A 27,869-nucleotide genomic window follows, 5' to 3' on the forward strand; every position below is an offset into this window, starting at 1 on the left:
TGTTGTGAACCCAATTTCCCTTATGTGTCGTTGAAAGCAGTCTCCCCGCTTAAAGTTACCCATCATGCACCTGGCGTGATGCCTCAGGTGACTCACGCAGCTTGGCGGCTGACGCTAGTAGACGCCGTGTTTAGAATCTTCTACAATGAACGTTTCTAGCACCCTAGCCCTTTCAACAAGATTTTCATAGATGCAGATATTTTTGCACAATCGTTTTGTTACACGTTGGTGCAGAAATAGACTAAAACATCTTCAAAATTGCTCAAAACATTATTTGGGTGGTGTCACGTGACCGGCCTTGACCAATCAGAGGCCGAGAAATTTCAAAGGATTTTTCGCTTCCACCTCAAACAGGCCGTTGGAGTAGCTGCGTAGCCATTGCTTGTTGTGCGAGAGAAAGATCGTTGTTTTTTTTAAAATCCGAAATCATCATGTGTAAATATAACCATCCGTCATTTCGGAGACACTAGCCGAATGCAGCATACTTCAGATCAGGGTACTGAAATACTATTTTCCCTGAATATAAAGGATATACGATGTTCTGTGAATTTTTCCCCCCGAGGACGACTCCCTAGACCCCGAAGACGGCGACCGAAGCAGGGGAAAGCTTTACTGAGTGAAATAAGGCACATTTACCTTGAAATAATGTCCACGAACAATACATTACGTGGCATGTGAGACGTAGTGTCATTTAACGGTAAAATTTTGTTTGAGGTGTTGAGTAACATCCAAAACACGAAGTGTGAAGTTTCGGAGTTCAAGTTTCGGGGCTCTGTTCCTAAGCCTGCCCGCCATGTTGAAGACCGTGGAAGTTGGGTGCTGAAAAACAATCTTTAGTAGTGGAATTCTCATTCAGATCGGGAATTTTCGTGTGTTTTTCGTGAGAAGTCCGTATGTTCACCATCTGGAAGTGTTAGTAGAGGTTTATATTGATCCTGGCCTGAGATCTGCATCATTTTCCGCTGCCTACGGGCCTTTGGCCTGACTTGCGGGCTGGCTTTCTACTGGACGGGGCTCATTTTGGCGTCTTGTGAAGGAAGGACTCATTTGATGGTTCCTGGTTAAATTCGTGAGTATAAAGTGCTCAAATGTAAAGTCGGCCTCATCTCGTAGTTTTCAAACGCCAAGTGAAGTGTTCTGCACTGCGTTACTTCAAGGCCTATTTCACTCACTCTGAAGCTTTCTCCTTGTTCAATTCTCATTTTATTATTCGTTTCCACTGTCGTGCCGTCTGTTCCCGAAATTTCGTTAAAATTTGACATTTTTTTACGCCCGGTTACTTTTCGCGGGCAAATAAACGGTTGTGATCCTCGACTGCTATAGCTTATCTGTGGTGCAATAGTTGAATTATATCATTATTTCATCCGAGCTGGTGTTGCAGTGGACGTATGATTGCTCTCTAATTGTCACTAAAACGGTTATTACTTTCTTACTAGAGAGCCTATCTCGGACGGAAACGAATGTATTTGTTTAAGTTAAGGTTAGGGCTCCTTTCCGCGTCATGCCGTGATCGGCATCCCTCGAGGCCATTTGTAAAAAACACAATCTACGCGGGTTTTGTTTTGCGTTTATAATTCTTAAGTGAAAATCATGTAAGGGTCTGTTTCGTTACTCCCTGTTTCTTATAAGTACCAAATTAGATATCTGGCCTATTGTGATCCTCCTTGATTTGATTTTCATCGTAGCTATCTGACTTTTTTTCTCTACATTTATAATTTTAATTATTGTTTTGTCATTGATTTTTTTTTTTCAAATTTTAACAGCTAATAAAAGTACTCTTGTATTGTGAGATTGCGTATCAGAATCCTTTTATTTGGTGGTAAGGTTTCATTACCCATATCCCAAGTTTAAACAGCAGCCCTATTTCTTTTCCAATCCAACTCCTTGTATACTGATTTTGTTTACAAACAAACAGGCCTAGATGCATCTGTCTGTCACTGTTGCCTAACCTCACTTGTGCCTAATTCGGAGTGCACTTTTCAGTTTGTATATTCTTTATTTCAATAAAGTTCCATTAAATCTGCGTCATGTAAATCATTTCCCCCACCCACTACTAGATTCCTGTCCCCTTTTGAAAAACTTAGCTGAAAATAGTTATACTATCCTTTAGTCACAGACCCATAGCCAAGTGTTTGGAAATAGGATTATCTTTGGATATTAGTGTATTTTGTGTAGCTGGTATTCAGTATTCATTTATTATATGAAATATGGGCCCATGAACTAATAGTTGTTACCATTTGCTTCGGTTCTATTTCGGGACAATTAGGCTTAATGTTTTAACACAGCGTTATGTTGAGTCTGTCCTTAATGTTACTGTATGTTCAATGCTCTGAAAGGAATGTTTGATTTAACTATTGCCCACAGACTATTTTTTGTGTGTTGTGACAAACATGATGATACGTCCATGCGTGATGTGTTCAATTTGTACATGTGTGTCAATATGCTACTATAGTGTCTAATGTTAAATTAATTCTTGTTTTGCAGTCTGAGACTCGTCACCACACATGATGAATGTCAGTGGTGTTGAGTTCATTTTGTGTGAACTGGAACCGTGAGGACTTAATCTTCTTACTATCTTCTTGTTAAGCAGTTCTTAAAGGTAACCATCTCATTTGATGTTTCTCTATTTTTATTTCCTTTAATTGCCATAATGAACATATTTTTGGAATTTCTAATTCATTGAATGCTACATCAAATGTACTCAGCATCATGTTCTTGCAGGGCACCAAAATGGAGGTAGACGGCATACAACACAACAATGCTGTAAGTAGACCAAATTTTATGTTTTTGTTTGTCTAAAGCTTCAATCCAATTTTGTGGGTTTCTTTTGCATGTATTGCTCTCAGCCTGATTACTGACTTCATGCAGTTGCTTATTTTTTGTTATGTTATTGTGGGGTGGAGTACTGACTAGCCTGCTAACACCTACTTCATTTCTTGCCCTCATTACAAGTTGAAGGTCCTTCAGCTATTCATATTTTAGCTCCCATCTGGTTCAGCTTGAGCATTCTCCAGCAGTTTGACTTGCTGGCAATACTGAAGGAGGAGACCTGCTCTTTCTTATTTCATGCTTCACACAGTTAACTGGAAGTGGTTCCAAATGGGTTTCTAAGACCTGACATAACTACATATTAGGGTCATTTACTCACTGTAAATTCTACTGGGTTCTTGGCTTTTGGTATCTGCATGCTGGTGTGGTCTCTTGGTTAACTACAGCTATTGTTTCTTTGCAGTCTGTCACTAAAGACAGGGAGATCAGAATCTGCACCATTGCTAAGGTAAGTGTCACATGCATGATCTGTGTGTGACTGCTTTTCTCTGACTTCCTATTTCAGCATTGGGACTGTTGCATGCACTATTTGCTTGACCATTACTGATCCATATTTGTCATTCTTTTCATCATTGATTGATTCATTTGTCAACTTCACCTGCTTTGCTTTCACTATTTTTGAACAGAAATTGCTTGAATTGTTTTCTTTGCTCATTCCAATAATTTGTGTTGTTGTAGTTTTTATGTCTTTTTGTGCCTCTGTCAGCAGGTATACTTGGTTGGTTGCACAATCGTTGTTAAAGCTCTGACATGTATTGTTTGTCTGTGGTTACTAGGAACCTGGTCCAAGGCCTGAAGTGCGGGAACCTCCCCCGAGGGAAGAACCTGACGTCGAGCCTATCAATGGGGTGGTGCAGCCCCCAGTCATACCACCGGCTCATCGCCCTGGCCGAGTCACCAATCAGCTTCAGTACCTTCACAAAGTTGTCCTCAAAGCTCTTCTTAAGCACCAATTTGCATGGCCTTTCCACCAACCAGTGGATGCCAAGAAATTAAATCTTCCAGTAAGTCTTAGGGCTATAACTTATTATTTACAAGTACATATGTGTTTGCATTCCTAATGCTCTGTTGTTTTCCTGTCCTAATTTTATTATGAATAGGATTATCACAAGATAATCAAAAGGCCCATGGATTTAGGCACTATTAAGAAGCGATTGGAGAATAACTATTACTGGAGAGGGAAGGAAGCCATTGATGACTTCACAACATTGTTTTCCAACTGCTACATTTACAACAAGCCGGGAGAGGATGTTGTGGTCATGGCACAGACTTTAGAGAAAATATTCCTCACTAAAGTGTCGGCCATGCCCCGGGACGAGGTGGAACTTGATGCCCCTGCTCCCAAGAATGCTAGGGGGAAGAAGACTTCTGCACCCCGCCCTCCTGGCTCCTGTCTGCCCACCACTCCCGGCGCGGCTCCATCTGCCGTCCCGCCCGCGCTTCCAGGCGTCGTGCCAGCTGCTGCTCCCCCGAACATGGCTCCCAAGAAACCCTTACCAGCCCCTGTTACCAGTTCAGTACCTGCCGCTCCGGCCGTCGCCAACGCGATGCACAAGAGCGTCCCCGTGGCCGCCCCTCCTGTCACCAGCACAGCCCCTCCCAGACTACCTCTCGGCACCGGCGCGCCAGCCAGCATTCCGGGCAGCACCGCCACCACCACAGTACCCACGGCCCTACCGCCCGGCACGCACAACTCGCTGCCCAAGCAGGTGGCCCCGCCTCCGACGTACCACGGCCAGCACGGCCAGCACGGCCAGCCTCCTGTCGGCAACCCTGCCATGGCGGTCGGGAGTCCTCAAGTCTTACCAGGCAAGGGTGTTGCAGCTCCACAAGTCATACCGCCGGCACAACCCGCCAAAGTGAAAAAGGGTGTTAAGAGAAAGGCTGATACAACTACTCCCACCACCACTGCACTGGATCCTATATTCTCACCTATTGACGCTAAAACTGCAAAGATCAATTCAAGAAGAGAGTCAGGTCGACAAATTAAGAAGGTAAGTGCCAGCTTTGGTCATTGGTGTTGGTTCTTGTTGCGTCCTCCGTATGGGCTAATTGTGTTGTTTTTGCTTTTGCTACCCAGCCTCAAAGAACGTCAGAAGATGGTCTGCCTTTCTCTCCTGCTTTGACACCCATGCCTCATGTTCCGGGCCAGGTATGATAGCGGTGTTTGCTGGCTTTTCATGGATGTGTAAAACAGATACATTTAGTGGGTATTTTCATGTTTCTGTGTCGTTCCAGGTTCCAATGGGAAATAAATTAAAAGAAAAAATGTCAGAAGGACTGAAAATGTGCAATGAAATTCTTAAGGAACTATTTGCCAAAAAGCATTCTGTAAGTGTTTCTCAAATTATTATTGTTGTTATTTTGGTATTAATGCTTAACATTTATTCATTATTTTTCACTTCAAAACACCTTGAGTAATATTTTCCTTTCACATATTTCACTGTTTTACAGAGTTATGCATGGCCATTTTATCAACCTGTCAATGCTGAGCTGCTTGGACTGCATGATTACCATGAAATCATTAAAAAGCCTATGGATCTTGGCACTGTGAAGGTAATTGTCTTGACCAGAATATGTTTGTGGAGTTGAGTTTCCGGACTGAGATCTATCTACTAATTAATGGAAACTTTCAGAAAAAAATGGACAGTCGGGAGTACCGAACACCAACTGAATTTGCCACTGACGTGAGATTAATCTTCAATAATTGTTATAAGTACAACCCCCCTGATCATGATGTTGTTGCCATGGCTAAAAAGCTTCAAGATGTTTTTGAATCAAGGTAAGAGAAACTTCTCAGCCTGCAATGAAAGCTTTTATTTGTCACTTGTTTCATTTTCGTATTGATTCATTGCAGATATTCTAGAATACCTGCGGAAGCCCGTGGTGCTATTAATCCCTCAATGGAAAAGTCTTCATCTAGTGAATCTGAAAGTGGGTCGGAGACTGAATCTTCAAGTGATGAAGATTCAGATTCTGAACGTAAAAGAAAAGTGCTGTTGCTTCAAGAGCAGGTAATGCATCTCTTTTTGAACTCCATGATTAAAGCTCTTGTAGTAGAACCCGCTATTATCGAATATGGATAAAAATGGGGATTTGCAGTCTGACTGCAATCTTGTATGTGTTAATTTGACCAGATTTTCTTGATTTGTCAAAATCTGGTAACTTTTAAGCAATGATGGTGACTGCAGTTACCTGATCCTGTTCATTTTTGTTTTTAGCTTCTGGCTATGCAGGAACAAATGAGAAAGCTTGTTGAAGAAACAGTCCCTAAAAAACCCAAAAAGAAAATAAAGGAGAGGAAAACTAATAAAAAGGACAAGAAAATGCATGTGATAGGTGATGTTAAAGGAATGGCAATGGGTGCTTACCCCAATGACACCATGACTGCCAGCATTGCCAATGTAGCCATGGGTGGTGGGGATGTAAAACCTCCCATGGACATGAAGCCGGTTGTGAATCGACTGCAAGGAGCTCCTTCTGTTGTCCCTCCTCCCAAAGCTCCTAAAGTGAAAGGTGCTCGTGGGACTCCAAAAGTTCCTGGAGCAAATGCTCAAGCTGCAAAGCGGCCAAAAGGGAATGCCCGCGCCAACAATTCAAAGAAGAAAGGAAATGTCCTTGCTGCCGCTGCCTTTGATTCTGAAGATGAAGACAATGCCAAACCAATGTCCTATGATGAGAAACGGCAGCTTAGTCTTGATATCAATAAGCTTCCAGGTGAGCAATCTGTACAGCACTTGTAAATTTTATTACCATTCTGCTTACACGTATGTTTTCATCTTTCCATTGTTTGTTTCAGGTGATAAGCTGGGGCGTGTAGTTCACATCATCCAATCTCGGGAACCTTCGTTGCGTGACTCCAACCCTGATGAAATAGAAATTGACTTCGAAACCCTGAAGCCTTCAACTCTTCGGGAATTAGAAGCCTATGTCGCATCATGCCTCAGGAAAAAGCCACGTAAGGCACTCAGTAAGTTTCCTTTTTAACACCAACTGTGCCCCACCAGTCTGAAAATGTAATTGAAATTTTTAACATTCATAGTTGAAATCTAATTCTTGTTAAATTAGTTTCTGCCTGTTAAAAATTAAACATATTTCACTACTTTTTATTGCATAATGTGAATATTAGTCAATATTGTCAAGGACTTATTACTGATCTCATATTGGTCAGACATACTTCTTGAATGGGAACTCGATTCCACTGTCGAGCAGACTGGCGGCTGGTTGGTGGGTTGTCTGGGCTGATTGCATGAATGATCTCGAGTGCATTTCAATTCTGGATAGTCAGCTGCCAAATTTAATTTCGTAGTTCATTTTGATCAAGTTGCAGTTTAAATGCTATAAGCAGTTACATTTTACATTGGTCTAATCTGATGGCTCTTCCTATTTTGAGTTTTTAGAGTCCTTTAACTGATCCAACTGCCAGTACTTGTCCTGATTGTGTATTTGTGTGTCTTGTTTAGGCTGGGAACAGTTTTAACTTGTAATTTATAGTTGGGACCCCATCGAAAAACATGTATTTAGGCTCTAGGTTGAACTGACAAGGATCCTATTCAGTTTCAACTGCAATTTCTGTCAAGCATTGTTTGGTGGCTATTGACTAACATGCATGCCTTTTTGCCTTGAGAATCATATGGTGAGGCACTCAGCACAATTTTCTCCCATCATATAAAAGGAAACAAGAGAAACATCTTGTTTTAAGGGCTGTCCACATAATAAGTCACATGCTGGGTAGGGGAGTCTTGGGAGATGTTTTAGGCCTTATGACACATTTTCTAAAGTATTCTCTTTTTGAGTGGATTAACATCACTCAGCCAATCACTTGTGAAATTTTCACTCGAGTAGTTAGATCTTTTTGTAAGTTCTTAATTGGAACATTTGGGGTGGAGGTTCATTCAGATGTGAAAATGTGATGAGGGAGGGGCTTGCCCTCAAAATGTGTGACATATTTAGTGCACAGCCCATTGTATTTTGCATCTCTTTGCCATTGCCTCCATTAAGTGCCTCACCATGCAGCCCAGACTCTTTTGGTGGAGGATTTCAGTTGGCCTATTCACTCACTGTTTTTTTTTTTTTTTTTTTATTAAAAAAAAAAAAGAAAACAAATGTGGGAAAATTTTCAAAAAATATTTCCAGGTTGTTAGCAGAGCTACCTTTTTTAATGTTGCAGATAAAAAAGTGTCGGGGAAATCGAAAGATGAGCAGATGGCAGAGAAGAAACAAGAGCTAGAAAAACGCCTTCAAGATGTCACTGGACAACTAGGACATCAAAAGAAGGCCATGAAAAAAGGTATTTATCAGAAGCATTTTTTAATACCCATTTCATTATTTATGTGGATATTTTATTTTTAACTCATTTTGTTATCATTTGTGTTACATTTTCTACAGAAGACAGTAAATCGGGAGATGTAGCTGGTCCATCTCGTCTATCAGCCTCCAGTTCGAGCAGTTCAGACTCAGACAGCTCTAGTTCAAGCGTCTCGAGCAGTTCATCTGATTCGAGCGACTCGGAAGCAGGTTAGCTTAGATTCAGTATTACAATTCTCTCATCACCCAACAACCGTTTCCAGAACCTTGAGAATTCCCAATGAGCGTTTTGTTTAGTTAAGGATGGTATGGGTCATTTCCTCTCCTCCTCTCCCGTCCTCCTTATCTTATCTTTTTTTTTGGTCTTATACCACTTTTCTTTATTTTGTCTTTTATGAAAGAGAAATTTTTTTTCTTTAAGTTCATTTTTAAACATTTTTTCCCCCCCTATTGTTTTGTGTGATTGGTATTTTGTGTAAATGTGTGGGATTAGTGTGCAATGTTTGTCTTTGACAAATGTAGGGGGATTCTGAGGATTCTGTACCATCGGATAGGATGGGGAGGGTTAAGTTTATTGAACTCGAGTGTAGTTCCCGACTGCTATTCGTAACCACAAGCAATACCATAAGAGCTAGATTGACCATGTTGGTTAGATTCAGAATATCTTTGTGACTAAGCCAAAAATACTGCTGAATTTTCCTTCCTTCATTTTCCCTCCTATTATTTTCCTTTGTGGTTGTGAAAGATGCTTTCAAGTGTAAGTGGTAATTTGGCTTAATAAGTCTTTGTTATCATTGGCCAAGAGTGCAGAATGTGTGATTTGGGGTCAGCCAGTCATGTCATTTCTTCCTATCCATGGAACTGTGATGCAACACATTTTTCTTACCCACAACTTTTTAATTTTTTTTTTTATGTTGTGTGTCCTGTTATGACAATTGTAGAGGAACATTAAACTTGCAGTCATACTGTTATTTGAGGTGATTGGATAATGCTGGTCAGTCAGGTGAGGAGGGAACTTCAATCCAAATCAATGAAATATTCAAGATAAACAGACAAGTGAGCGAGCAAGAGATATACCTTGCAAATTAGCGCTGCACACACATCAATACTGCAGACAATGTGAATGGTGGCTGGATTGTATGGGTGTTTGGCAAGCCAATGAGAAATGACAAGCAATTTCATTGGTTCCTTAAATCTAAAACATCATTTTCTTTTTGTTTACATTTTCATGATTGGCATGCATTTCAGAAGGTAGTAATTATTTTAAATGCCATGGTATTAGTATCCTAAATAAGTTTTTGGTTTCGCTAAACACCCTTCATGCTGCAATAATCAAGCTGTCAAAACAACTAAGCAGGGGTGATTGTGTGTGAAAGTAAAAGAATGCTGATAGACTTGCTGGCCTCCAAGCACATTGTTTGCACTCCCTGGCGTGGCGATGCCATGTTAGCTTATATGTGTACATATTTTAAAGATGGACATAATATCTTTTATTGAAGATTACTTTTACTATGATTTGTTGCAAGTTTTCTATGTTTATATAATTGGTCTCTCTCCATCATTGAAGGAGCTAGGAACCTCCCTTATCATTACCTTGTCAAACTTATTGTATACTTTAATGTAGAGACTTGATCTCTTGGGGATAATAGTTTGTTGTTTTTCTTGTTTGTTTTTGTTTTTGTTTCTTTTTTCCATTTCCCAGGAGTCTAATTATGTTGGTTTGTGCTCCCTTTACATTTGTTTGTAACAATTTGGCTACTCGAGATGAATTACTTATTTCACACAGTCTTTTATGTTTGTGGAATATGTTAATATGTTAACCCAACAAAGAAATTACTACATGTAAATATCTGTCTTTCATATTCCAATTTTACTTGAAGCACTCAATTGCAATTTTCTAAAAAGAGGAAGAAAAGTAGCCCACCAAAATATTATCATTTTATTTCACCTAAAGGTTAGAAAAAAGAGACTTTTCTCTTTTCTGTAAATATTGCAGTTACAGGAACCATTGCATTCATGATATAACCAATTCTCTGGGACTCTATGAATTGCCTTAAGTGGACCAAACTGGCTGACTCAGTGGGTGTGGATCTCTTGATGTCAAGCCTCCCTTGTTTTGACCACTTAGACTTATTTTGGCCAACGGACTAGTCTAAACCTAGAGGTTTGAGGGGTAATTTGTTTGTCATGCCAATGACAATATCAGTTTAATAGAATATATTCTAAGTCCATTGCTCGCTCACTTGTATGAATATGAAAAGATTGTGTGCAAAAAGTTTACTAGCACAAATTGACTGGAAATCTCTGATATGTTGTGATAAACATTATAACACTGCCGATTGGCATGTTGTACTGCTGCATCTGCTTCCATGGGGTCATTGGATCTCTCAGGTTTTCTCTGTGTGCACTACAGAGAAATATTCCTGATGCAAAATGATTTCCTTTCATGATAAGGCACCCCAGCATTTTTCAACATGCCTCTTTGTACATAAAAGTTATTTTATATTTGAATGTATGTGAAACTTTATACAGAAAGCATTAAGAACCTCAAAATCTTCATGCTAGTGTACATCCTTTTAACTGACTCTAGATGTAGGTTCATTCTTTACCTGTGTACATTTTTTTATTTAAAGAAAAGTTCAAACTATGAGAGAAATGAAACTTGTTGTATACAGTGATAATGATAAATTTAAACGAAATAAAAAAAATATAGAACGATTGTACTGTACATGTTTTCATTGAGTATGCTGGCTCCTGACTGACCAAATCACCAAATTCTGCACTCTGGGATGTGTGTGTGTGTGTGTGTGTGGGTGTGATTGCCTTAGCCATTATGCAGGTTTCTCAAATTGTAAAACAGTCTGATGTGTACTTTTTTTTCCTACTTCCTCTCATTCTCAAGTGATTTCCTTGTGAAATTCTCCTCGTGAATTGATTTGTCTGTTTTGTGTAGAGACCAGGTCATCAAAATTAGCTAAGTCATTTCACTTTGTTAGAGATTCTTCACTCCGCGTGTGAAGACCTTATTTTATCTCCTTGACTGTCAATTATACTGTTAAACTCGTTGTCTGTTTATCTCCGTCATAGAAATTTAGATAGGACTTGGTGGGTCAAGTTCCTTTTATGAATTGAAAGTAGAAATGCATAGATATGTGAGGTGGTGGGTTGAATGTCTGAACTAGATATCGCTTTCCTCTTATTTCTCTACCCTTTTTCTTTTTTGGATCTGTGCCCTTTAATTTTAATTAATTTTTGATAACTAATTTTTTTGGTAACTAATTACAAAACAAATGTTGTAAGACAAACGTTTTTTGTTTGTTGTTTTCTTTCAATTGAAGTTCGTTTGTGAACATTTTCCTTTTGGTTAAATTTGAATCTAATTAACTATCTGCAAATTTCATTTGAGGTGCAGGGCTTTTGTATGTTCGTTCTATAACCAGGAGGTGTAGAACCCTGTTGGTGGCTCATATAATGGTCCACTTAGGTATTCCCATTAACAGTATTAAAGCTCAAGGCTAGTTGTAAGGTGCGATTTGTACTTGTGCAAGTCCAGGGAAGACTTGTCAGTGAATTCAAACACCTCAACTACTACATTTTTTGAACCACGCACACAGCTCATACACATCTTTTCTAGAGCCCTGGTTCTTATCTTAAATAGAATTAATGATTGTTTAAGGAGTATTTCTTATATGAGGATTTAGGTGATAAGTTTTCTGAATTAAATACATCACATCTGAACACACCATCTGTTCCACTTTCAAACATCTTGTGACTTAAAGAAGTTCAATTACATTGTTAGTTTTGCGGTTGTTGGGTGTCAATATTTTGGGTGGTTACACACAAACTGAGGCTCCATATATTCAGAAGCCAAGGAAGAATCAGTATACAGATCGAGGTTTATTGATGTTGCAGGAGACTCAAAAAAACGGAAGAAGAAGAAAAGCAGCTCTGGAGGGAATGAAGAGGTGTGTCTTTGGTTTTATTGAAGTGAAATTCCTTTAATCCATGTCCTAGTTGAGGATGACTATGATCTATTCTGCTAAATCTCATCAGCAGGTACCACCAACATCAGGTCCTGTCCCCACCCTAACAATGACAACTTCTGGAACCATTGTCAACAAACCTCAGCCTCCTGTCTCAACTGCTGCAGGTGAGACAAATGCCAATTTTTGATTGTCATATTGGTTTTGAAGTTGTCAGGAAATGAAAGTTAAATTCTGCTTAACAGCTGCACCAGCTACCCCAGTAACTCAAAACAATATAACCCCTGCGGCCTCTCCTATGATACCATCTCAAGCTCAACCTCAGCAAATGATTCCAAACCAAACCCAGCTTGCACCACAACAGCAACTTTCAACCTCTGGAACTCCTCAGCACCAATACAATCTGCTCAACTCATCACAGGGGCCTCAACAACCCCATCCAATGAATAAAGGTAAGGTTTCATTGAATGTTGGTGGCCTGGACTTGGCCTTTCATGACAATGGAATGGCACGTCATCCATACTTTTGAAATATCACTGCATATAAGTTTTCATTTGGGTTTGTGTTGGTTTTGTTTGGGACCCTTTTTGTGGGTGTATGGTTAATAGCATTGAATTTGGGTGTGTCTCCAATTTCTAATTAGTGTTCATGTGCCGTTAATTTATTGTGTCGTTGTGTATGCTTTCATTTAATATCTTGGGTCTAAGGTTTGAGTGTATGGGTTCTAGATTCTTGGCAGGGCGTTGCTGTTTGTTTTCAAGATGAGCATGATCACATTTCATTAGTGTCTCCCTCATTCAAAAATCAAACTATGGTCAAAACCAAGCTGGTTTTGTAGACAAACTGCTTGATTTCTCATTCTCATCAACTCATTTTAAAAATTGATCTCATTTCTTGCATAGTTAAGTGTACCTCTGCAGTAAAAGCGAGGTGTAGGAGAAGAACTTGTGAAAGGAGTAACAAGAGGAAACCATAAATCTGGATAGGTGTCTCAATCCATAAGGAAGCCCAGGGGATTAATCGGGTTTATGTCATTCTGTGTATCCATTGGGCCTGTGCCCTGTTCTGGTTGGCCAGGCCTTGTCAGGCAGAACTCTGATGTGTGAGGTTGTCTGACACAGGCCTGCCGCCAGCAACCCACCCGCTGCCGCCTCAACCCGCTCGGCCCTCCGCTTCAGCGCAGCCTTCCAGGCGCTCATCCCAGCGCGGGCAGGGCCAGGCTGGCCAGGCGGCTGGCGGACAAGGCCCCTCAGCCCATCCTGCCCCAGCCCCCCAGGGGGCCCCAGCGCAGCCCCAAGGCGTGCTAGGGCAAACGCCCGGGCAAGCGCCGGGGCCTGCTGCGGGCCTTCCCGGCCCTCAAGGCCCCACACCTCCACAGCCTCAGGCGCCACAGCCCCAGGTGCCACAGCATCAGCAGGGCCAGCAGGGCCAGACTCAGCCTGGCAACATCTTTCAACCCGCCATAGATGCTGGTATGTGGCGCTCGTTGGCCGCCGCCGCCCAGTAGCTTCTCTTTTCTTCTTTTTTTCCCGAGGGTGGGGTTGCTCTATGGAGCTCAGGGTGTGGAGCTGCAGGCTGCAGGAATGAGAAGCCTTGGTGGAAGAGAGTGGTGGTGGCCGGCCCTACCCGTTTCAAGGCGAATTGCCATTTCTGTCAGCAAGTTTCCTTCCTCCATGTAATTGGCTTCCTCCACAAAAGGCGTCGCTTTTCACTTAATTAAGGTTATCAAGTTCATAGAGCTTGTGAAAATTAATATTTTAAACTCTTTATGTTATTCTAATTTCTTGGTCTGGAAGTTACATTGAACCTTTTTCCCAAATTTCATCTTGAACAGTGGAAGGCCTACCTTAACTTTCTCAAACTTGCTGCTTCCTTCTTATGCAAGGAAAAGTTGATGCACTCATTTGTCTTCCTTTGGTAAATCACTTTCAGTTTCATCCAAAAATTGCATTCATCATTTTTGCATTGACATATTTGTGCATTTAATTTACGTGCATGCAACCTCTCAGGATGGGCTGCTTTCTCACATTAATCTATTGTCTACGTCTGTGTGGAAAGGGACTGTAGTGTTAGTCTCTCTGACTCTGTCTCAACTCTCTTGAGTATGCTATTTAGCAACCATGTTTGAAAAGGGTCAAGTGGTGTGAATGTGGTGGTATGGTTTCTCTGCGCAGTCTGTTAAATCAGGTTCCGGTTTCACTCCTTTATTTTTACTGGAATGTATATAGTGCATACTCAATTTATTACCTTTTACCTTCATAATCCATTACATATGTTGTTTATCTCATTTTCACACAGTCTAACTGAAACTTAGTCAGGGGACAAAAGTTTTTAAAATTTCTAATTCTAATTGAAAGAAAACACTTGAGAATCATTGCTTCCTTTGGTTTATTTTATTTCTTGAGGTGTAGTGAGAGCTCATTTTGTGTAATGCTCTGCATGACACATAGGGTACCTAATACCCTTAAAAGTATGTGCATCATTGACCTTTTTATCTCTTGCTTTTCTTTGCTCCCAACATTTTAAATGGGAGCTCAAGACATAAATGGGAATTCTTAGATATGATGGGAGCCTAGATATTTTTTATGTCTTGTTGGGAACTTCATCTTTCTACTTTCTGAATATCTTAAGGAAAATATAGCCTTTGTCTCTGAAACTTATTTAAAGTAGTTTAAATCAGTTTAGTATTGCAGGAAAGTTTCAATGCATATGCAGTTTTGTATCCTAATCATCATTTTTTCAGTTAAGGATCTGAGGACACTATATCATATAGATCTCAGAAATAAACTTACTAAGGTTCCAGGAAATGATTTTCACTTTAGAAATGTTAAAACATGTTGGATATTGTTTTCTTTTGTTTTCCGTACTGGACTCAAAAGATAGGTATGTATTCTCTAACACTTCTGTGTGATAATGGCTCCCTTGTTTAGCTTGATACAAGGAGCCTAATGTCGCGATTTTTCACAACAAGAGTAGTTACATGTTCATACATCAGTTGTAAGCACTTTTTCTTTGTGGATTCTTGTTGCAAGGATTCCCTGTTACGTTTCACTTGCTCACTGCTCCATTGGTACTGAGAATTATTTTTCAATGACCTAGGTATCAATAGTGTCCTTAGTCACCATTGCTCTAGAATTCTGCATTCATTGGATTTGCAGTGAATTAGTGGTTTATGTTTGATTTCCTTTTTTCTGCCAATTTATTATGCGTAATAGCATAGGGTGCAATCAACTAACTGGCAGTGATCAATGTTAGGGGTGTTCTGCAGTGATAAGTTTAATTGGGAAGAAGTCTCCTGGGAGCTAGTGAACCGTAGCAATCCCAGCTTCAAAATGTCCACTATTTTTCTTATTCTTTGTGGCTCTCCAGTCATGAAAGCAATCAAAGATAAGACTTACATTATGAGATGCTCCAATCGTGCTTTAAGCTGAATAATGCATTTTCTTTCAAATCATTATTTTCTGTTAATTTGTGTTGTAAGGTGTTTTGCACTATTTCAAGCATAATGAAGCAAATTGTACCTTAGCACAAAACTGTATTCACTTCTAAAGCTTGTTGAAGCATGGCAAATACCCATTAATGCCTGAAAACATCTGATTATCACTACAAAAATTGTAGCATGGAAATAGCAATTTAATAATAACTCCTCAATTCAATTTAGTGAGTCAAATCTATGATTTAAAAAGTTTTTTAAAAGAATTACGTGGAAACCTCTACACAGGCACCTTTCGTTATTATATTGTCTCTCAACTTTCAGTCTTCTTGTTAGCCAGTGTTTCCAATATGTTGACATCAATTCAAACTTTCTACTCTGTTTTGTGGGACAATCTGATGGACTATGGCAAGCTTTGTTGTATCTGAATTCTGTGCTTTCTGGGATTGAGTTTCTTGTAAAGTCATTCTTTCACTTAAACAATTTCATGTGAAGAGAAGTAACATTGTGTCTCTTAATTAAAATGTCTATGCTATGGAGAAATCTCATTTTTTCCCGTATGAACTTCATGATGGGACAACATGAACAATAAAGCTAATTACAATTATGGTGACAGAAAATCTTGATAAGACACTACCTTTCATTCTTTTCATGTTTGAAAGTAATCAGTTGCTTTGGAGTAATGTATGATAAACACCATAAGTCAAGCAGAACAATTTTCCCTTTTAAAAAAAGATGAATTTTATTTTGCATCAGTAGTATTGATGAAGAAGTCTGCTACGCAATTAGTCGATGGGTTCCATTTAAACCAAAGGAATGTTCAGTGTCTCTTGTTTTGCTTATTAGCTGTTCATTGAGTTTTTATCAAATGCCATTTTTTTTTGTTATTTCATTTATTTTGTTGGGATAGTTCGAATTGAAATAGAAGTGTGTTTGTCAGACAATTTTTTTTTTAAATGCATGCCTCAATGCAGTACTTTCCTTGCAGAGCAATTCATACTTGGCAATAAGTGACAAGCTGCCATTCTGTTTACTGTGAGAGAGTAGTTGAAACTCTTGAAAGCAGCTCTTATTCCCTGCTGAGACCAAATCTCAGGAAGTCAGTGTTGTTGGAAGTTTATGACACAAAAGTTTGATTCTAATGGAAGTAACTCCTCTCAAAGCTTCTGACAGGAGAGCTGCTTAATCCATCTTGAGTCTCACTTTGTATGCAGTTCAATTTATCCTTCCTAAGACACTGAAACTGATGAGTATGTTTGCCTGTTCAGGTTGTTATACTGACATTTTGGTAATATCACTTTCTTGTGAACTGTTTCGAGTGTGCTCTTGGGAGTGACTGGAAAGAGAATTTGTTGCCCGTTGCTTCTTTACCCTTTCAGACATGGTGTGCTGTAGCATGACTAAACCTATGCTTTCTCTATCTTTCCTCTCTTCTTATTCATCTGTCTATTCTTTTGGGTGATGGTGTGAAGTCCTGTACAAATTGTGATGTTGAAACTTAGTTTGCTTGTGCTAGTCTATGTTTTAGGATGTAGTTCTCAGAGGGCAGATTCTAAAGAGTTCATTTTCAAGCATTTCCTATGAGCATTTTTATTAAATCATGTGGTGAAACCCACCATTATTTTCTTAAGAGACTTAACTGTAAAGATAAAGACATCCATACTTTTACAAATGCTCCTCGAACTGGCATTCCCACACCAGCCCTCCAAGGTCGTGTGTCGGTTCTTGGACGTTCATTGTCTCACGTCGTTGGACACTTTTCTGTTGGGATGTGTCTCAGTTGTGTAATTAATCGTAGTATGGAGTTGAGTTGTGGGCTATCAATAACTTTAAGTTGGTGTTGAAGCTTGTGGAGGTTCATGTTTGGGTTTGTGTTGACACAGGAGCGTTGCTGGGATTGAACAACGACCTTCCATCCACAAAGAGCGATCCTGAGGGGCCGCTAGCGGCAGCATTGGCGCTGTCGCACCAGTTCCAAGCCTCAGCCCCAACTACCCCGTCAAGCCTTCCCCTCCCCCACCCACACTCGCAGCTTCAGCAGCAGCAACAACAGCAACCACCCCACCCTCTGTTACCTCTCCCTGCGGCGCTCATGGGCCCCATGGCGAATGCGACGTCCCAACCGCCCGTCTCCATGATGGGACCCAACATGACGACCAGCTTAGCGAACAACCAGGCGACGAGCTTGCCGTCAAGCATGGCATCGAGTATGGGCTCGAGCATGGCGTCAAGCATGGCGTCAAGCATGGCGTCAAGCATGGCGTCCGGCATGGGCCCCATGGTCTCTCAGCCAGGACCCACCCCCACGTCCAGCGGGCACGGGGCCCACCACACGGGGCCCTCCCACAGCCACAGCCACACGGGGCCCTCCCACACTGGCACCTCGGGGGCTCTTCACCAAGCTGGTCTTCAACCCCAACCGTCGATGGGCCCTGGGATGGGTCCAGGTGGCCCCGTGGTGTCTCACCACCCTCACTCCTCGCACATGTCCATGAGCCAGGGCGGACCGGGCGCTCAGCCCCACAGTCACAGCAATGGCTACTCCCCCATGGCCATGACCTCGGCGCAGGGGGCGGGGGCAGGGGCAGGGGGCGGCGCCAAGGCGGAGCCGGCCTCACCCTTGACGAGCAACGGCAACAGCAGTACTGGCGGCCATATGGGTTCTCATGGGGGTCACCACATGCAGCCCTCAGTCTTCGACCCACCCAGCCCGGACATGAAGCGAGAGGACATGCTCCATGGGGCGCCGCCTACCATGAAGAATTCTAATGACAGTAAGCATTGTGTCCCTGTTTTGTTGTAGTGAGTGTTCATTCCTGTGACTCCCCCACATGTTTCTACTAATGGAATGACCATTATGTGTTGGGTAGTTTTGTCATTTGTATTATCAGGTGTGTTTTAAATACAGAACGAAGTGGTCGGTTTGCCCAAAGGCACTGGCATTGATTTTCGTCCATTCAGCGCTAGTTTGCAACCCACCACTCTGTTCTGTGTTTAAACAGCCACCGGGCATTAGTAGTGGTGCATGTAGATGGTGTAATTTGGGTATCCTTCATGAGGTGTTGTTTCATGTAAGTCAATTTATAATTCTTACAGGGAATAATCTAGTTTGTGTTTTCTTTTTCAGATTCCATGAATCACAACTCACTGCCATACATGGAAAGAACCACTACACCACCTGACATGTCTAACCAAAAGCCCCCAACTGCTAACTTTGCCTCAGCATTCAAAACCAAGGATATTAAGAATGCCAGTTCTTGGTCTTCCTTAGCCCAATCATCATCACCTCAATTTTCTCAAAATTCTAATCGGTCTGCAGTTGACAGTTTCCAGGCCTTCAAAAAGCAAGCCAAGAAACAGGCAGATATGGTACGTTACCCTGCTCTGTAGTTTTCTGCAAACTCCTCCTTTATATTAACGCGACTAATCTATTGCATTCCTTGCATTACAGCAACGTCATATATTGGAGCAACAAGAAATGCGAAGACAACAAAAGGAGCTAGCTGATAAGGAGCGCATCCGCCAGGAAAATGAAAGGAGACGAGGGAAAGAAGAAGAAGAAGCTCTTGAAAAGGCCCGGAAGGGTGCTGCTGAGCATATGCTCAGCCAAACACCACTTGCTAGTAATGCGCCTCCTCTGGGACTCCCAATGCCCTCCCATACTCCTCCAACACGTGTTGAGGAAGTGAAAATGAGTAATGATTCAATGAGTCTTTCCCCTGGCCCCCCTTCATTCCCTGATAATGCTGCAGCAGAAAGAGAGAGGCAACGCAAGAGGGAGCAGGAAAGGAGAAGGAGAGAAGCGGTATGCCTAACAATCATTATCATGTATCTGAACCTTGTATGTGTTTATGTGGTCTGTTTCCTCACTTTACTTTATTTTGATTTCCAGATGGCGGGGCAGATAGATATGAACAAGCAAAGTGAATTGATGGCCGCATTTGAAGAATCCCTTTAGAAAAGACTGTTAGTAGGAAATGTGAATGATGAAATGAGAAGAAACTGTTGGCTTGTTAAGTGATGTGATTTCATGAATGTGATGTGATGTTGTGATGATTTGTAACTCTTGATCACAAACACAGTTGTTATCTACTGTTTAGGAATAATCAACTATTCCACCCATAGATATACCACATATCTATGCATCTGTGAGGAAGTGTTGTTTACAGTGGTATCAAGAGTTTTCTTCTAGATATTAGACTGTGTGCACTAGTACAATGAAAATGTTGTTATAATAAGATTTATTCGCAAAAGTAAACTCAATGCAAAAGTTTATACGAACTGACATGACTAAGTTTTCCTTTAGGGAATTGTTTGTATCATTGTGTTCTATATTTTGTAAATAGTCATCATTTGATTTATAAGTTGTAGTTGTTAATCAATCCTTCCTGTCACTCTCCATCAATTTGTGTAAACAGCCTAATCCTCATTGTTAATAAAACATGGTAATAAATCTTTTTTTTTTTTTTTTTTGTTGTCTAAGGCTCTAAATTGAGGTTTATCCCTTTTTATATAATAAAATGTGAAAATGTTTTAAAAATATTTTTTATCAATTGTGTTAGGATATAATACCTAGTTCACACTTCATTGGTTCAGCAATATTTCATAGCATGTGACATGAATATTAGCGCAGACATCCGTGTTGTGCTAATTAGATACCTGTTAGCAAGAACAGAATGGTTTCCTGTTTATGTTAATATGCTAATTAGCTGAATTATGGATCTCTGCCACCATATTGCAGCCTTGTTCTCTCTGACGCACGGAAATTGTTTGAAAGTGTCTAGAAAGAAAGTATGTACACATGTTTAACATTTTTTAATTTCCATCTCTAGTTACATTCATTTGCATATACTTGTATACTTATGTTTGAACTAGATATGTTCTGTATGTTAGGGAATGTGTCGGAAATATGTTTTCTGGTGAGAATCTTGTTGTTGCGTTACTTCAGAGTTTGAAGACATTAGAATAAATATATTCCATTGAAAAAATAATAATACATCTTTTCTTAAAAAAATAAATACATAATGAAAAATGTTAAAAACTATTATTATAGTAAAATATTTGTTACTTGGTATCTTTCTACCTGAGCTTGCTCCAGGACGTGTAAGCCATGCGTATTACTAAATTTACTTGCACATTTTCACTTTTGAAAGTAAATTGAGTAATTTGTGCAATATTCTTCTTGTAATGTTTGACACTCTTGTGGTTAAATAATCCATTCTGACGAGGCTCTGCGAATTTTTGTGTATTAACATTGCATTGCCCTTTCCTCTCCTGCTTCGGCACAGAACTGATATTTTGTAACGAGACGAGAGAGCTTCCTTGCTGCTTTAGAGATGACAGGCTCGCCCCATGGTGTACCTATGGTTTTGAGTGACATGCTTTAGTATTGGTACCCACATGTATGATGTGTTTCTTGAGTCATTTGTGTTAAGCAAGCTTTGATTTCTGCTTAATGTCCTGTAAATTATGTCAAATTAAGTACAAGCTAGATGTGCTGGATATTGAAGTTGAATCTTAGTGTTTATACTGGGTTGACTCAAAGATTGCACACTTTTATGTTCTCAATCAAAATTAATTTAGTAGTTAGATGAGATATGTAGGCTGCCTCAAATTGAGATATCAACCAATTATGATGCAAGGCAGGTCTAGGATCTCTTTATTAATATTTGGAACGGCATTGCTCTTTATTTGGTTGATGCCTTGTCAGTTGATAGGAGTTTGTGGCTCTGAGTAAAATCGTTTCTTTCCTGGTCACAACTACTGTGTAATTCTTGTTTTATTGTTCTGTATAAAGAAAAACACATTGTACAATTTTTCTTTGTTTTATAGAAAGAAAATGTAAATCTAGTTTTGTATTGTAATTGTTTTTTTTGTATGAACATTTTATGTTGGCGCATTATGTGCTTATTTGGCAAGCTTTTGGCGTGCCAGAGTAAAAATCACTTTAAAAAATTATGTGCTGCTTTTTTTTTCCTTTTTATTTCAGTTGGATGTAGTTTTTTTTTACGAGAAAAAGAAATTGCTCTTTCTGAGAATTCCCCAATACAAATCCTCTCAAAACAGTTATTAAACAATCTACTTGATAAAAAGAAAATCATGACTTACTTCATTCTTCCCTCTAATTCACACTAAATTTCTCATACTTGCTGGCTGAATTTCTTATCCTTCCTATTTCTAGTTAAACTTTCAACGAAGCAACAAGTGGAAATGAAGCAGTGTACTGGACAGAATCATTTTTTTCTTGATCTTTACATGGTTCCCTTATTATAAGTGTTCATACTCAAGCTTTGTTTGATTGATTAAGTATCTTTTTTACGTTGGTTTGGAATAACTTGTTTTCTTAACCTGCAAATGTAATAAAGTGACTGATGGTGTGTGGTGTGATGACAATCAATAGCTCTGAAATTGACCAAGAATCAACGTTCACAAAATTATGACTGAGGCAAGTAGCATACGCTGGGCATTCAACACCAAAGAGTGGGATCCATCTGTGCAAGAATGGTTAATTGCTACCAGCAGCATACCATTAGAGGAAAAAGAGCGGATACAGAAGTTTGTTTTCAAGGCAGATGCTAAAGCCAGTATCGCAGGTTGTCTCATGAGTAGAAAATTTGCTCACTTGGCAACAGGTGAACCATATGATAAACTTACTTTAGTTCGTAATGAAGCTGGACGCCCCTATTTAAAATATGCTAAGCACCATTTAGATTTTAATGTATCTCATCAAGGGAATTTTACAGTTTTTGCAGGTGAAAAGGGAAATGATGTAAATGTAGGGGTAGATATTGTGAAATTCGAGAACAAGACAGGGTTTGAACTTGCAGAACTTTTCCGCCTTATGAAAAACTCATTCACAAGTGATGAGTGGAACACCATTTTAAGACCTGATTCGGAAGAAAAAAAATCTGCCATGTTTTTCAGACACTGGTGTCTGAAAGAAAGTTATGTTAAGGCAACTGGTGTTGGGATTTGTATGGACTTACAAAAAATATCTTTTAAAGTTAATACAGAAAGTCTGAGTTCAGAGAGGCCTTGTACTGACACTGTTGTTGAAATCAATAAGGTAGATAATACATCTTGGAAGTTTCATGAGTGGTTATTGGATCCAGAACATTGCGTGGCAGTGGCCCTCTCTCATAATGACCCTCTTACAACTCCTCCAGTACCTTTCACAATGCTTTCTTGGGCTGATCTAGTTCAAGAAGCGAAACCTTTGCTGCCACCAGATATGATAAACTGTGAGTTATTCATGAGAAAGAAAGAAAGTGTAAGATCCTTAGATGCTTAGGCAAATGATAACACACTTTGTAATGTGCAACCATCTTATAATTACATACACTGCATAGATCTTTGTTACAGTTATCTTGTGTAAAAACCAATGTTGAAAATATAATAATATTTTTTGATAATTGCTTATTTCTTTACATTTAACCCTACAAAGCGGCCATTTCTAAAGCTGCTTTGAGAGAAATAGGTTGCCACACTCCACCAGGCCCACTGACAAAAATGACACTTCTATCGATATAAATTTGCTGAGTACCCATTTTATAAATTTGCTTTCCTTCTCTCCATCGGTTAACTAAAGGAACAAACATTATTCCTCTTTCCTCACACCGTTTCTGAAGTAAGTCCTTGAAGCCTTGAGGAATTTGAGCAGCGGTCTTCACTGCTTCAGCCATTGCCTGCAAAAAGAAAAACGTGATTGTTAAGTACTGACAATTAGCAAAAAGTATAGAAGTGTTTTTGTGCTCCGTTTAATAAGATTGAGTACAAGATGCGATTGTACAGGAAAACAAGTACCGACCTCGTATCTCTGCTGGTGTTGCGTGGAAGTGGGTTCTTGGTAGGCAGGTTCCTGAGGCGGTGGATTTACAGACTGGCCAGGGTTTGAAACTGCTCTGTTCATGAGGTCCAGAGCCTTGCGAAAATGTTCTGCAAAAAAAAAAAAAAGGTAGACAAGAAAGGCAACAGTTTAGTATGGCAGCCACATAACAAGTGTTTTATGTTCCATTGTCTGGTAAAGCAAAAGCAGGACAACACAATACAATTACCTTTAATGACAGGCTGCTGTAATAAAACTTCTGAAAACATGGACTTCCAACCTGAATACCACTTAGAGACTTGCTCATAATCAGGGGAGTGGTTAAGCCAGACAGTGAGGACCTGCAGCCATTTTGGGAAGAAAATTTTATCAAGAAGAGAAGCTAAAGAGAGCACTGGCATCATGTCTTCCCAAACCATAACACACTTCCAATTGTCTGCAAAATGAAAAAAGTAGATTCATTGATTAGCAACATTCAGGTTTTTGTGATAAATATTTTACAGTATTTAGTAGAATTACCTAAATGTTGCTGGTGGGGATTGATGACAAGCTCAGACATCGCTAGTTGCAACTTGGGTAAGATATTTTTAATGAGGAACGCATCCATGTCTCCCTTGTCAAAAGCTTTACTCCATGGTTGCAGCATGAGGTGTGCTGAACGGTCTGATGGATGCCAATTCATTAGAGCTGAACTTAATTTGTGCCTTATTATTGGAAAAATGGTAACATGTAATCGGCGACCTATAAAAACAAAAATTAAAGGATATTTGTTTATAAATTTAAAAAACTATTTAAAAAAAAAACACAATATAACTCTACTTTTCTAGAGCAATGTCTTTAGAGCACGTAATATCCAGGACCTACCTAGTAATGGAAGCCAAGGATGAGTCCAGGTATGGATAGGTACTGTGTCTGTGAGAGGATTCCATTCTTCAACAGCAAGAGTCAGATGTGGCAGAACTTGCTGGTCTAGAATATTTTCTAATATCCACTCTGGTAGTAATGGCATCCATTCCTCCAGCAATGATATAAGTGGTATACAGTCCCGGCAATTCCATGTACTGTAAACACAAGATTCAAAATTCTCAAATTCATAAAGGCTACATAAGGGAATACAGAGAAGGTTAAAATATCGTGCTTGCCTAATAAAGGTGCGGACAATAGGCATCCATATTTCCCATACAAGACGATGGTATGGGTCCCTAATGGCAATTGAAGCACTGTAGGGAGCCGGACTGTCTCCTTCCAATATGCGTTTCCACCTTCCAAACAATGACAAAAAGCTAGTAGGCTGAAGAAAAGGATTCCAATCTTTCATTTCCTCTTGGAATAATGGCTTAAGGATATCTGGAGCCAGGTCTCCAATATCATACATTCTATAAGCCTCATAGTGATGATCCTAAAAATATAAATACATAAAAGTCTTTGAATCTCTTTCAGAGTGAAGCACTCAATTTCAACAAACATCTATTACCTGAAGCTGTTTGAATGCTTTAGAACACTGTTCAAGGTCAAGGGCTTTGTTTTCAAGCTGATCAACAATGCTTGATAGGGTTTCCAAAGCTTCTATCTGTTTTGTCTCATGCTCCATTTTCTGGCTGAGAACTTGCTCTTCCTGTTCAAGGGAAACAGTCCTATCTCTTGCAATACGGAGTTTGCGATCATTTGCAATAATGTCCTTGAAAATAAAAGATCATGAACCAGACAATGAGCTAAACAATAATTAGTTAAATTAGTTTAAGCTAAATGTCATTAATTTTTAAATTACCTGTTCGCACATATCTACGAGAAGATTAAGATTGTGCTGTAGTTCTGGAAGCGCAAAATTGGTAAACTTCTTCTCCTTGCGGGTTTCCCATTCGTCTGCAGGCCTTTGAGGACCTGATATAGCATGATAACCTGACAAGACACGTTGCTGAGGACCTGTCATGTCAATTACTTTAACTTTTGAGAGTTGGCTGTAAACAGAATCAAACAATTAAAAATTGAAACTTAGAGAAAACATTTACCAAGTGGACACTTCCTAGTGTGTTAGGAAGGATTCGATGCATGACAACTAGTTTAGAGGCTTACTTAAATTCTCTTTTGTAGACTTTTCCTCTATCCTGATCCTCCAAGACATCATCAATACTCTTGTACACGTATTTGACCTTGGCACTTTTACTCCCTTCTTTCCTCCATTGGGTTAGTTTTCCCTCCACCTTATCTGCATCATCCTCATCCTTTTCTATTTCTTTCCTCAACTCTGGGCGAAGATCGACCATCTTAGTAACTTTTTCTGGCCCATATGCACCTATAGGGAGGTAAATGCACACATTATATCTTGTGTTCAACAGATCAACAGTATGCCAAACAAAAGTAAATTCTTACCTATAGCACCGCGGCCTTTGCGCAAATGTGCTTCCACAGGTGCTGAGATTCCTTGCAAAGCTTTACCCAAACCTCTACCCGGTTGATAACCCATCTGCAAAAAAATAAAATAGTAAGCTTGTTAAAATGCAAAGAAGGTTTGAAAGGGAGCATTAGATAATACAAATTTCTTATAAACACAGGTTGTTACGTAGGATGTGTTTAAGCTCTTTGAAAGGCAATGATTTATTTAAGACATACCTGTAATAAGAGTTTTGCACCAATACCTTTGGTATGCTTTTCCCAGTTTCCAACACCTTTCGTCATTAAAGTTGTGCTTTTTTCATATTTCTTTTTTCTTAATCCAGCAATGTCACCATCAATTTCTGTAGTACTGGACTTTGAACCAAATCCTTGCCGGCCTCCATCATCGCTATCGCTGTAACAGAAAAAAAATAAATTTTAAAAAGTTAATTGGCAATCACATAGATGTGAAATAAGAAGCAATTAAACCAACCTTGAACTGCTGCCAAACCTTCTCCTAGGTTGGTCTTCGTCCTCATCTTCTTCCATCTTCTCATCATCACTCTTATTCTTTTCTTCATCTTTTTTCCCTTTTTTTCCAGCTTGTTGAACCCCACCAGCAATGAAGCTTATGGGTGCACTCGTATCAAATTTCATGCGACCTCTTGGTTTGTTTCCAAATCCTCTGTGCCCACTCGATTCCCCTTCATCACCACTGTCATCTGCCCAAATACCTGCACATTAAACAGAAAGTTACATTGTCAAAATTTTTAACACAAAGGCCACAAAATTATCAGAAATTTATTTCATTTTTATGTTGACACTCACCATATATTTGTTGGTTTTTAGATTGTTTTCTCCGGGGTCTATGGATGTTGAACTCATTTTCAAGATCGTAATCTGTTACCTCAAATTTTTCTACTTCTTCGTCAGACATTTTAAAACTCTGTGGGAAAACAACGTTAAAGAATGATTAAAAGAAGTGCCACAACGAGCTTGTAGAGGTTAGAACTTCACAGGATGGTTCAACAGACCATACAAATCACGACACAGGCATAGCGATCTTTATAACTAGATAATTTTCTTTTTCTACATAGAAAAGTTATTATCAAGTAAAACGGCAAATGCGAGATTTATTTCTTAACAAACGTCGAGCAACGTTAAACAGAAAACTTGCAAAGTACTTACATGACACGGGCAATTTAGCAGTCAATGAGGTGCCGAAGTCTAAGGTACCTGATACCTAAATTCTAAGACACAATATAATAAAAACATACGACTAGAACGTCGGAAACCCGGCAAAATACAACTAAAAAACCTTCGACAGACAGCATAAACAAATCATGTCAGCCGCCATCTTCAAGGTTCAACAACAATACCAACCTTATACGTGACAGACGTTTTCGCTGCCAACCAAAATACACATTCCCAACTTAGTGAAAATTTGGTACTCATGAGACGCTCTGGCCCATTTCACGTTCAAGTTCACGCCCTGGCACACCGCAGCATCGCGGAGCGGAGCTACGAGTTGTTGTCCAGCCGGCCAGTCCAGACTACGGACCTCGGTCCGGTGTTGCAGGGATTTCAGGGAAGTGCCGAGGGAAGGGCCTGCTGGCTGCTGCGTGGCTAGAGAGAGAGAGAGCCTGGCGCCTGGCGTCCGTTTCGCCTAGCTCTATTGCTCAAAGAGCGCTACCTTCCACGTTCTGTAACGGAGACTGGAGAAAACTGGAGAGACAAGAAACATCGTGGTGCCAAGGAAACAGATGACGCCTGACTCCCACTGCCTAGTATGTACTAAAGTAAGCACCGCCAGGGAAGGGAAGTCCACAGGACTCCACGCGGCTCATCCCCGGCTCCTGACACTCTGCTGGATACTGAAATTGAAGTTGCCGTTTCGACGAGACGGAAAATGTCATTTTGACCTATTATGACTGCTGGCCCTCCACCGGCCGGCAGGTCCTGGAGTGGGAGTGGGGAGCCCTCGTAGGTCCACAGGCCCCGCAGGGTAGCAACGTAGCAACCAGCAACGTCCCAACGTCCTTGAAGCAGCTTCCGCAGTGGCCGCAGCGAGCTGCTCTCGCTCTCTCCCTCCCTCTCTCCCTCCCTCTCTCCCTCCCTC

At 40.2% G+C, this 27,869-nt stretch overlaps 3 protein-coding genes across 19 annotated transcripts; 2 read left to right on the top strand and 1 right to left on the bottom strand.

The window, feature by feature from the left end:
- Window positions 1–96: 96 nt before the first annotated feature.
- LOC117640812 (bromodomain-containing protein 2-like) lies at window positions 97–21,508 on the top strand. Of its 15 annotated transcripts, none has more exons than XM_034377711.1 (23): window positions 98–496; window positions 2,485–2,599; window positions 2,706–2,763; window positions 3,233–3,277; window positions 3,606–3,833; window positions 3,930–4,823; window positions 4,910–4,981; window positions 5,068–5,160; window positions 5,284–5,385; window positions 5,466–5,611; window positions 5,687–5,843; window positions 6,051–6,546; window positions 6,629–6,799; window positions 8,000–8,119; window positions 8,218–8,346; window positions 12,049–12,101; window positions 12,190–12,286; window positions 12,365–12,571; window positions 13,241–13,591; window positions 17,436–18,326; window positions 18,680–18,921; window positions 19,004–19,357; window positions 19,445–21,508. In XM_034377711.1, the coding sequence occupies exons 3-23, from the start codon at window positions 2,710–2,712 to the stop codon at window positions 19,508–19,510; spliced, it is 4,968 nt and encodes a 1,655-aa protein (XP_034233602.1). In that variant the 5' UTR covers window positions 98–496; window positions 2,485–2,599; window positions 2,706–2,709; the 3' UTR covers window positions 19,511–21,508. The 15 variants fall into 15 exon arrangements, with proteins under 15 accessions (XP_034233615.1, XP_034233602.1, XP_034233606.1 ...); XM_034377715.1 differs by having other exon boundaries at window positions 12,193–12,286; XM_034377716.1 differs by having other exon boundaries at window positions 6,629–6,787.
- Window positions 21,509–21,793: 285 nt separating this feature from the next.
- On the top strand, window positions 21,794–22,964 carry LOC117640824 (L-aminoadipate-semialdehyde dehydrogenase-phosphopantetheinyl transferase-like). Its single transcript, XM_034377744.1, has one exon. The coding sequence runs from the start codon at window positions 21,989–21,991 to the stop codon at window positions 22,841–22,843; it is 855 nt and encodes a 284-aa protein (XP_034233635.1). The 5' UTR covers window positions 21,794–21,988; the 3' UTR covers window positions 22,844–22,964.
- Window positions 22,847–27,524, bottom strand: LOC117640814 (tuftelin-interacting protein 11). 3 transcript variants are annotated; one of them, XM_034377729.1, is made up of 15 exons: window positions 27,134–27,524; window positions 26,939–26,993; window positions 26,579–26,696; window positions 26,244–26,484; window positions 25,988–26,165; window positions 25,748–25,841; window positions 25,451–25,670; window positions 25,146–25,335; window positions 24,852–25,055; window positions 24,520–24,776; window positions 24,242–24,438; window positions 23,897–24,118; window positions 23,607–23,813; window positions 23,360–23,487; window positions 22,847–23,237 (listed from the first exon to the last, which is right to left on the bottom strand). In XM_034377729.1, the coding sequence occupies exons 3-15, from the start codon at window positions 26,685–26,687 to the stop codon at window positions 22,989–22,991; spliced, it is 2,496 nt and encodes an 831-aa protein (XP_034233620.1). In that variant the 5' UTR covers window positions 26,688–26,696; window positions 26,939–26,993; window positions 27,134–27,524; the 3' UTR covers window positions 22,847–22,988. The 3 variants fall into 3 exon arrangements, with proteins under 3 accessions (XP_034233620.1, XP_034233619.1, XP_034233618.1); XM_034377728.1 differs by having other exon boundaries at window positions 26,939–27,000; XM_034377727.1 differs by lacking the exon at window positions 27,134–27,524 and having other exon boundaries at window positions 26,939–27,127.
- Window positions 27,525–27,869: the final 345 nt, after the last annotated feature.

Source organism: Thrips palmi, unplaced genomic scaffold, assembly GCF_012932325.1.
Source record: "Thrips palmi isolate BJ-2018 unplaced genomic scaffold, TpBJ-2018v1 HiC_scaffold_15, whole genome shotgun sequence".
Lineage (NCBI taxonomy): Eukaryota > Metazoa > Arthropoda > Insecta > Thysanoptera > Thripidae > Thrips > Thrips palmi.